This window comes from Cetorhinus maximus, chromosome 9, assembly GCF_964194155.1.
Source record: "Cetorhinus maximus chromosome 9, sCetMax3.hap1.1, whole genome shotgun sequence".
In the NCBI taxonomy this organism is placed as follows: domain Eukaryota; kingdom Metazoa; phylum Chordata; class Chondrichthyes; order Lamniformes; family Cetorhinidae; genus Cetorhinus; species Cetorhinus maximus.
In genome coordinates this window covers 72,491,005-72,502,465 of record NC_135887.1, presented here as the reverse complement: position 1 = coordinate 72,502,465, position 11,461 = coordinate 72,491,005, and the positions used below count along the sequence as shown (strand labels likewise).

The 11,461-nt window shown below is 44.2% G+C and overlaps 1 protein-coding gene across 1 annotated transcript; it reads right to left on the bottom strand.

The window, feature by feature from the left end:
• Positions 1-788: 788 nt before the first annotated feature.
• On the bottom strand, positions 789-8,310 carry fjx1 (four-jointed box kinase 1). The gene has a single exon (XM_078548843.1). It carries the CDS (start codon positions 7,871-7,873, stop codon positions 6,749-6,751), a length of 1,125 nt encoding a protein of 374 aa, XP_078404969.1. The 5' UTR covers positions 7,874-8,310; the 3' UTR covers positions 789-6,748.
• Between the last annotated feature and the right edge of the window lie 3,151 nt (positions 8,311-11,461).

Below are 11,461 nucleotides of genomic sequence, written 5' to 3'. Positions count from 1 at the left end.
GCTACACGAGTGTCAGATAATGGCCATCTCCAACAAGAGATAATCTAACCTCCCCATGACATTTAATGGCATTTCCATCTCTGAAACCCCATTATTAACATCCTGGGGATTGCCATTGACCAAAAACTGAACTGGACTAGCCAGATAAATACTGTGATTACAAGATCAGGTCATAAGCTGGGAATTCTGCAGTGAGTAACTCACCTCCTGATTCCCCAAAGCCTGTCCATCACTGACAAGGCACAAGTCAGGAATGTGATGGAATATTCTCCACTTGCCTGCATGAGTGCAGCTCCAACAACCTTCAAAGAGCTTGACACCATCCAGGGCAAAGCAGCCTGCTTGACTGGTGTTCCATCCACCACCTTAAACATTCACTCCTTCAATCACCAGTGCACTGAAACAGCAGTGTGCACCAATTACAAGATACACTGCAGCAAATTGTCAAGCCTCCTCCGACAGCACTTTACAAACCCAAGACTGCTACCATATAGAAGGACAAGGGCACCAGAAGCATTGGAACACCATCACCTTCTAGTTTCCCTCTAAGTCACACACCATCCTGACTTGGAACTATATCAGTGTTCACTGTTGCTGGGCCAAAATCCTGGAACTCCCTCCATTACTGCATGTATCAACACCAGATGAACTGCAGCAATTTAGGAAGGTGGCACACCACCGCCTTCTCAAAGGCAATTAAAGATGGACAATAAGTGCTGGCCTTCCCAGTGATGCTCACATCCCACAAACGAATAAATAAGAAAAAGTGCCATCAGTTCAAAAAAGACAAAAGAAATTGGTCTTTTATTTTCATATATGACATTTTTAGTCTGATAAAACCTTCCAATACCTTAATACAATAATTCAGGTATCATTTAAAACATATTAACAAAACATAAGGTGCATTAGAGAGACACTGTACAATTGTGAAGAATCCACGAAATGTCACTTTTGGACTGGACATCAGACGCCCACTGCTGATATTTAAAATTACACTCTGCCACAGACATCAAATAAAACAATTCTCATCATGAAAGATTCAGTGTCATGGGGTATGTGGATAGATTGGTAACAGCTGTAAAATCTCAGCTCCACAGTGGGGAATCCACCAAACACTAGGCCCTTGCAGAAAGACATGGAGACTCCAAATGTAAATGGTAACTAAGCAACCACTGGAGGAGGACTTTCAATAGTCATCATCATGCAGTAGTGACCTCTGAGCATTATAAGTATATTATTTTAAAGTGATTTTGCCATAAATAGCAAACATAAGAAAATTTTCCATTATGTTCATGATGTCCTTGGCGTACAGTGACCATAGGAAATTCTCCCAAAGTAAGAGCGCACTTTCAGTTGCAGTCTGCAGTAACCCTGGGGTGGAACAGTTGAGCCACTTTTATCCAGTACTCCTGTGGCCAGATGTTAGGGAAGTTCCAGAATAGAGAACAGTGTCTTGCAGAGAAGAGCCACAAGTCTGATTCCTAATGCTTCCGAATTGAATTATTAAGATCTGGAGTTACATATGTTCTTCAACTTCAGGGCATGTTACAGACGCATGCAAGATAGAAAATTATATAGATGAAAGCAATTCTAAAACACCAAGCTGTGCCAGTAGGACAAGAGAGCACAGTTTCAAACTGGTGATGGGGGTAAGTTCTTCCTCATTGAAAGAGTGAAGAACACTTGGAATGGACTTCTGGGCAAGCAGGCAGGGTTGTGGAGACAGAAACCCTGGAATCATTCAAGAGGTGATGGATGCTGTGACTGGGAACTGAACTGATGAGGCCTTCCACATCACATGATCTATCTTGCATTGTGTGGGCACCTATTCTGCAATGAATCAATGAGAGGTAGATTTGGTGCAGACATGCACTGCACTATTAACCATCCTGAAGCACCATCAGAGGGACAAGGAGTGAATATATCACAGAAGTATTACAACTTTTCAACACTTTAGTAGAAGGGGATGTCTAAGTACATTGGACACAAACCCCTTGGCTACTGACTCACTCCTAGCCATAGCAGAATTAGATCAGATTGGAATCTGACCCTACTTTATAAAATGGCCTGACTATAAAATTGATATGAGCGGAGATGCCAGAGGTTTCACCCACAGAAATATTAGGACTTTGAGCGTGCATCCGACACATCAGTCTCTTTGACATTCATATGAAAGATTTTCTTTTTAAAAAGTGACCATTCACACTTTAAGACATGTCAGTTAAAGAATATTAACAACAAAGGAATTTTCAATAAAAAAGCTTGACATTAGTCAAGCAGAAGTCATATCAATTACAATAGAAAAGCATCCATTACAAAATCATGTCACGCCCCTCCACCTGTGCACACTTTAAAATATGTGTACACCACAAATAGCTGACAGTTGTGTTTCTGCAAACTGAATAAAGGGGACATATGTTATGATACATTTATATACATTATATGTGAAGCATAAACACAGGTATAGACCAGTTAGATCAAGTGGCCTGTTTGTGTGCTGTAAATTCAATGTAATAAGTAATTATCAGTCTGTGCTCTGCCAATATTCTTTCATCCACTCTATAATCTAATACTCCCACCTCCTTGCTCTCAGTGTGTAATTACAGGAAGGAATGGATAAAGTCAAACTACCACATTAGATCTTGACCACCCATCTGTGCTTTGAATTGGTGGGAATTTGTTGGGAGGGCGGGGTCAGCTAACGCCACAAAATCCCAGATCTCATCAGTTGCTCACACATGCTGCCAAGGTAATCATTCCCACATATTCTTTATAGCTAACCTCACATTCTCTCTCCTTCCATAAAGGTTTCCCCTTTTTGAAGTGGGCAAATGCAAACACTTTTGTTCTTATTTCCATGCGTACTTTTGGAGAGAGCTAGTTATATATTGCATGGACAGATTTTATGTGACAGCAAGTGTGGGGCAAGGGAGATTGGGAGATGGGCAGAAGTTAAGAACAGGGAATCATACATGAAAGGACTCTCCTCATTTGTCCTCTCAAACTTTCTGCCATTGCCCATTCCTCCTCCCTAGAAGGGTCAAATACATTATGGAATATAGTTTAACAAGGAGCAGTGTACACCTTGTGCTGTGTAAAGATTCATTTTGCGATCCCTACATTTTACTTGAAAATGTTTTTTTTTAACATACACTTAGTTTGGTGGTAAATCTGCTGATACACGGTTGTGGCTGTGGGGAGGTATATTTGCATTGGGAAATAGGTTTAAAAATAGCTGACAAAATGATCAGGGGTCAGTTATGTTGTGTATCAAGATCTTGGCAGAGTCCAGTCACTCAGCATAGATTGAGCACTGAAACATGGTGTATATGGTTAGTACCACACTGGGTAACTCATTTACCTATTACGCTAGCTGAGAAACTTCCTGGCCTTCTTTTGAAAAAAAAGTGATAAATTACGGTTAATACGAATGGAGCAGTTACTCAGTTGTCATGTGAAATAGCAATGTAATTGTCCATGAGGTTACACAGTATACCGCACTTTAATGATACGATGTAGATTTAAAAGGGACATCCCCACCTGTACCTCCCTCCACCCCCACCAACCCGCCAACCATTCATACCCATGGATTTTGAAGGAAGCCAATTCTAAGCGTAAAGTTTAGTGGAGAACGCTGGTCCACTGAATCACTAAAAAATTGTCACTGCTGTCTGCACAGGTATTGGTATCGCAGTCTTTCTTTGCACTGTACTTCATAGGGTTTCAAGTGGATCTATTCATGGTGCCACTTAAGTGGAGGGGCATGCTACAGAAATTATCTCCTCTCAGGTAGTTTCTGACAGCAATTTTGAAACAAAAAGCACTGAATCAAGTGCTGGCTGAGCGATACTAGTAAATGTACAGATAGTGTCTTTGATTTAACAGTTTGAATTGGTTGGCTTATGAAGAGATGAAGAGAATCTCTCTTTAAGGTTGATAGTCAATACACAATAGTAAATAGCAAATTAACAGTCCCTTGTTCTCTTCAAAAGTTCATTTTTCATTTACATACATTATGTCACTTTACTGCCTCATTATTCCTCAACTGCAAGTGCATAACCAATAGAAATGGCAGATTTAATTAAAATAGCTGGATTTTTTAAAACATAAATCAACTTATTAACATGTCTTGTATTTTCCCTCTGAACTATATGTTTTACACAATCTTCTGAAAGAAGCTGCATCATTGTACAATAGAGATGGCCTGACGTGGACATAAGTGGCAATCTAGCCCTTTCCTTGGAACGCCCTCTGGCTTGAATGTCACCACAGAAAACATGGGCTACAAAGTCAGGTGTTAACTCACAGCATGCAGGTGCCTTATTTTATACCAAGATTATACTCCAGCAGCGTGATGCTGTTATTGAGTGCGGCTAGACAAGTCACAACCAATAATCCCTCCCTGTACAAAAAGAACAAGGCAAATGATGAGCAATATGGTTTGCTCTGTCACTACTTTTTAATATGCTGAAAATTCCAATATAGACTGATTGGGATGAATGGCCTGTTTCTGTGTTCTATATGCTATGTAATTCTATGTAAACACTTAATCCAAATTGTGACAACTCAATTTTTACACTGAAAATGAGCAGATTGAACTATTGAAGGCTTCAAAGAGCAGTTATCTGTCCTAGTCATTCATTCTAAACCAAAGGCTTCAATTGTAACATCTTAAATCTCATCAACATTATAAGCGTTTCAAAGCTGCTTTAAGTTTAGGTGATTTAAGTCTGTAGTAATAGGTGCTATCTGTTCTGATTAAAGAGGGAGCACACACTGTAACTTCTGAACTCAGAGGGTTAATCTTTTGAGACTTACTTGTCTTCTTGGAAGATCCTGATACATCCAAGTAAAATATAATTGTTTCCAAGGGTTAAATAAATCTTACACCTGAGAATGTTTCCCCAATTTCAAATTCAGTTCATTTCTCTGAGCATCTCAAAGATATTTAATCAAAATTCACAGATCACAAGAAGCCATCACAAGTTGAAGCATCTTTAGTAAAAAAAAACATGTCTGAATGTTTACCAGCTGCACAACTTCACCCTAAACAGATTAGGCAGATCCCAATCACATTTAGAAACAAAACAAAGTATGTATCATAGAATTATACAGCATAGAAGCATAAAAGAACCTCTTCAGCTTTTTAGAAAAAGCCATAAAATTTAGTCCCACACCCCAACTTTTTCCCCATAACTTTGAAAACTGGTCCTCTTTCAGTACATGATTAATTGCTTTTTTAAAAGTTCCAATGGAACCTGCTTCCACCACTCTCTTACCCATTGCTTTCCAAATCTTAACATCCCTCTCAAAAAAAAAAATCTCATTTCCCCGTTATTTCTTTTGCCAATTATTTTAAATCTTGACCCCTGGCTACCAACACACATGGTCCTTTAATTGAGGAAAACTTCCCAAAAATGGTCACATTTATAAACTGGACCTAGCCTGTGTCAGGCAGATGCTGGTTACAAAAATAAGCTTGGGTTGGTCAGTGTTAGATAGTTGGTCACGTTTCCAAACAGAAACAAGTTAGTTTGAGAGAAACAAAAACAAGAATTGCTGGAAAAACTCAGCAGGTCTGACAGCATCTGTGGAGAGAATGGCAGAGTTAACATTTTGAGTCTGGTTTGAGAGAAACCCTGATTACAGTCATATACAGAACCTACTCTGCTTGAAACAGACCCTGCTTGAAACAATAACCCTGTTATTGCTATTCCTATACTCTCCAAACTAGGAATTGTCTGCATCCTTCTGATTGTGATCCAACAGTACCCTCAGAATATCTGTTTACACACTAGCTTTTGCAAGACTTTGAAAGCAGATATACTTTTTAAAATTTTAAATTCTCATTTTATTTCCTAGATCAACCTTAATCTATGAATTGCAAAACAAACTTGAGGGGCTGAACTCATATTCCTACTTATTATGAACCTAACACCAACAATCTGTATTGGAATACTGTATGTATTTCATTTCAAATTCAAAATGTGGGATTTCTCACACAGTAGTGCTCTTGCAACTTCTTGGCTGCCATTATGAACCATGCTGTAACAAGGTTGTAGAGACCGGCAAGACTGACCCCACCTGATGATCAGCTGCAATTCCAGATGTCCAGGTATGAGGTAGGACCTGCTGGGAAGCAGCTGCATTGCAGTAACTAAAAGAAGAGTGTTATGTTTTGTTTGGAGTCCACAGCAGCCAGGCAATGATGTATACTCATGTTTAAAATATACAAAGGGGAATTAAATTTGTCTTGGTTGATGCAAGCAAATTGGCAACCCCAAGTTGGGCGTGGGTGTAAAATTGGCTGCTGTTTTATGTTACTGGCCAAAATGAGCTTCACTCCCAAGATGTTACAATAAGGCTTATAAAATAGAAAAGGTATGTTACAAGACAAATTAATGATTTTATGTACACACAGTTTGAATAATAATCTCCTAATGGCTTCTCTGCTTGATGTTGTCTCTGATCCATCATGCCTGACCCAGCTAGCCCACACTCCTAAACACACAGCTTCCAACGACAGCCTTCAACAACATTCAAATTTAGGTTCCCCTCCTCCAGGCCAGTAAGTTATCAATTGTCAGGGAATTACCCAAAGAAACATCTCTTCTCATTTTGCTCAAGAGCACCTCCTGGTGGTCTGTTCATCACCCAGATGGCTAGAACACCCTACCCTTGTAATCAAGGACGTAGGGGAACAGGGGAAATGTGGAAAAACTGCAAACCAAAAAAAATCCATTAAAACCTATTTACTATAATTAGCTTTACATTGCAGTATATGCTTATACAAACGATCAGTCCTGCTCTGTAACATCTCAGAATGTTCCTCAGACAGGAATCCCATTTGAGAGGCCAGGGGTTCATTGGCCCTATACAAATCCAGTAACTGGTTGGCAACATTTTGAGACTTGTGCAACTCTGCGATTTTCTTGGCGGTTTCCTTCCGGAAGATGCACAGAGTTTTCAGCAGTGACTCGTGGTACCGGTCCCACATGGGCAGCACTCGGTACCCATGGACCAGCCCCGCCTCATTGTCAATGAAGACCAGAGCCCCCTTTGCAGTCCGGTGGAGGTTATTGGTCGACCTCTCCATTACCCTGGAGTCCCACTGCAGGCTCAGGAGGTTGCTGGCCAGTCTGTCAAAGTTGGCAGTCAGGTAGTCAAAAAGGATGAGGTCTGACCATTGCACCAGCTCCAACATTTCCTGGCTTGTCACATTGGCCAGTTCTTCCACCAAGGGGTGCAGCCTCCTTCCTTCTGTCCTGAGAGATGGGGGGGTCACCACGTCGGTGAGATTGCTGATCCACTCGGTGAGACTAACGATGGGTTTGTCCGCCCATTGAGAGCCTTGAACATCCTGCCTGACCCTCAGCCACTGCTCGGCGTTGATGTTGACCCTGGACAGAGCCAGAGCGGGTACGTTGCGAATGCCAAGGAGCCTGGAGAGATAGAAAGAGAGGGTTTCGCCCAGCACTTGGTCTGGGTTGATGCCATACCTGAGGCAGGCTCTAGTGCCATCCGAGAAGCTGGCCAGCCTGTTGGACACCCTCCCGCAGCCTCTCTCCAAGGAAACCAGCCATGAGGAGCGGGCTTTCAACTGCCAGCGCTTGACGTGGAGATCGGAAAATCCAGCGGAGGGAACGCCATCCAAACGATCGCTCCAGAACACGTCCTGGGCAAGCACTTGGGCAGGGGCAACCCGGGGGGGCCAGCTAGCCCTGGGGGTGCTTCTTCTCCCCAGCTCCGGGGACACGGTAACGGCGAGAAGAGTTCGGAAACTTTTCGCTTTGCTCGGGGGAGAAGAGGAGGAAGATCCGCGGAAGAAACCCAGGAGAGGGATCAGAGCCAGGGAGGCCAGCAGGGTCCTCATCCTGGCCAAAGCGGTAAGAGAGCTTCACTGTGCGGTTTCCCTGTCCCTCGGTGGCTCGCTAATCCCCGGGAGCGAGGCACATCTTCAGCCTGTGACCCGTCTTCCCAGCTCCCAGCTGCCGATCTCCCCGCCCGCCGGCCAGCAGCTCACAGCCTCTCGCATCGTCCTGTCCAGGGAGAGGGAGAGGGAGCGGGTCCCCCGCCCGCCGCCGGTCACAACGGCCGGTCTCCTGGTGGTTCCAGTCCGGGACTTGCAGCAGCTCCTGCTTCCGCGCCGCTCCCCCTCTCTCCTGCTCGCTCTCTCTCACTCTGTTGTCGGGCTCTCCTGGTTTAAGCAGTCACCATGTGATCAGAGGTAGGGACCGCCCCGACTCCCTTTAAAAGAGCAACCGCTCCGGCGGTGAGAGGAGCGACCCAGCTCCCCAGCCTGGGATCTACAGCAATCTGGGGGGGGGGGGGGGGGGTGGGCAGACTGAAGCGCTCGATTTAAACAGCCAGCCGACCTCCCTCTGAGCAGCTTAATCCTCACTCCCTACCCACCCTCTCTCCCCCCACCACTGCTCCCCATCTTCCCTCTTTCTCTCCGCAGCTTAATCCTCACTCCCTACCCACCCTCTCTCTCCCCCCCACTGCTCCCCATCTTCCCTCTTTCTCTCCGCAGCTTAATCCTCACTCCCTACCCACCCTCTCTCCCCCCACCACTGCTCCCCATCTTCCCTCTTTCTCTCCGCAGCTTAATCCTCACTCCCTACCCACCCTCTCTCCCCCCACCCCACTGCTCCCCATCTTCCCTCTTTCTCTCCGCAGTTTAATCCCTCCCTCCCCTCTCCTCCCCGTGGTATAACCTTCCTTCTTTGTGCTTTAACTTCTCTTTTCTCCTGACCCGCTTCTTTCGTCGCGTTCTGCATTAAACAGACTAAAAACAGAACAACGATCATTATCTATAGCTAAACCAGATGGGACGGAAGGGAAAAAAAGCAAAATACTGCGAATGCTGGAAATCTGAAACAGAAACAGAAAAATGCTGTAATAACTCTCAGCATCTGTGCAGAGAAAGGCAGAGTTAACGTTCCGAGGCCCTGTGACTTCTTCAGAGCTTTTTCAGAGTCACCCTCGGCATCAGGCAGTCTCAGGTCAGCTGGATCAGAGCAAAGCTCCTTTCCTCTTCCAACAACGTGCCTTAAACATAACCTCAGCTCTGAAGAAGAGTCATACAGACTGGAAACGTTAACTCTGTCTTTCCCTCCACAGATGCTGTTTGACCTGCTGAGTTTTTGCAGCGTTTTCTGTTTTTGTTTGGGACGGAAGGGAAGGCAAGTTCAGAGATTGTACAGGAGCTGGAGACGGCGGGATCCTCGCTTTATTTGAACTTTATTGATTTCAGATGTTATCTACCGCCTCTAACTTTCTTTTCAAAAGGAGCCCTTCGGCAAATTCCACAGTGCAGCCGACTCGAGACCACACACACACACACAAATACACACATTCAGACACACACTCAAATACACACAAACTCAAATGTACACATACGTACAGAGTTCAAGGGTGGCTGCTCCAAGGCTCGCTGACTTGTATAAAGCGTTTCTGTACATAAACAGATTGAGCTATAAATCTCATCTAGAGACAGGAACCATTTCAGGACGCCTTGTAAAATTGGAGGAGATCCAGCAACATATTGCTTCAAAGGGCACCCTGTTACAGACAGCAGGAAGAATTCTGGCGGCTTTGGGATGCCCAGGCTTGTTTTGCTTCTGATGAAAAGTTGATAAATCCAAGCTGCAGATTGCAGTTTGATCTGCGGGCAAGTGGGGAGGTTCCTCCAGTTCCATTGTTAACCCGTTCTGTACTGACTTTCTGCCGATCCATTAGAATTATTTTTGGTATCGGGAAGGATGGGAGACCTGAGGCAGCAAAAGCTTTTTCAGAGTCACCGTCAGCATCAGGCAGTCTCAGGTCAGTTGGATCAGAGTAAAACTCCTTCTTTCCCGTTCCAACAACGTGCTTTAAACATAACCCCAGACTAGCGCCGTCTATTGCACACGTCCGATATTCTCAGCCCTCGCATAATTATCTGCTGCAGTGAGATTGCCAATGTACTGACAATTAGTGTCAAATTATGGGTAAATGTCATGCTGTGAATTCACACCTATTAGAGTCATAGAGTTCTGTAACTGCATAGGTCATTCGGCCCATCGGAGATGCTATTAGCTGCTGGGATAACACGGTTCTAAATTCATTTGGGATACAGAAAGAAATGTATATACGGTACTGCATTTCACAACCTCAAAGTCCCAAAACACTTCACAGGCGATGAAATACCTTTTGAAGTGTAGTCAGTGTTGTAAACAGGAAACAAGGTCCCCAAAACAGTCATGGCAAGATAATCCCCCACTCACTCAACAGCTCCTCTTCCCAAACCCCCGCCCCAACCTCACTCACCAACCCCGCTTCCCAAACTCCGAAGAACGAAAGGTGACCTCATTGAAACTGCAACATTCTTACAGGGTGTAAGAGGGCAGGTGTGGATAGGATGTTTCCCTGGCTGTTCAGTCTAGAACCAGAGGACACAGTCGAAGAATAAGGGGCAGGCCTTTTAAGACTGAGATGAGGAGGAATTTCTTCACTCAGCGGGGGTGAATCTTTGCAATTGTCTCCTCCTGAGGGCTGTGGAAGCTCAATCTTTGAGCATGTTCAAGACAGAAATCGATAGATTTCTGGTTACTAATGACATCAAGGGATATCCACGTACAGGTAGATGATCAGCTATGATCTGTTTAAATGGCAGGGCAGGCTCGATGGGCTGAGCGGCCTACTCCTGCTACTTTTTCCTATGTTCCCCTCCCAACACACACTCACTCAGCAGCCTCACATCCCAATCCCTGTCCCCCTACTCACTCATTCACTCAGCAGCTTTTCTTCCCACCCCCACCACTCACTCTCAGCAATCTGTCTTTCCAAACCCCCTCACCCCCATTCACTCAGTCAACAGCCTTTCCAAAAGTCTCACAGCATCACTGAGCTGCTCTGGGCCCCACAGACCCCTTCATGGGCAGGCCAGTTTGACTGAAAGTTGACAATAAATATTGCGGAAAATCCACCTGCTTTTGATTCCAGCACATGCTGAGGTGTGAGATATTTCTGCATTTTTTCTTAGTAATGCTTTCCTATGGTTATTGTTGTTTGCTGCTGTAATTTAACAAGCAGAGAACAAAGTGATGACATTCTGAAAACCAGCACCATTTTACTACAGTCGCCTGAGACTTGGACTCTGCTGCACCCTAGGAAGGGGGACAAAGAGAGGAGAAAAATTAAATTAAAAACGGGAAGGAAGAGAAAACAAAGAGAGAGGGATTAAGGAAGTGGCGAGAAAGATTCACATAGTGCATGCTAAGGTTTCCTGTACAGTCTGGGCATTTGCTGTGAATTGTCCACTACCTGATGATGTTAGTCTACTGAAAGATGCTCACACCAAACATAGGCTAAAAATAAAGAAACTTCCTTTCAAAATAACTTGATCCCACTGATCTTTGCTGTCATTAGTGACTAATGCTGTAGCGATTGAGTGACTGATACTGTAGCGATATGGGAG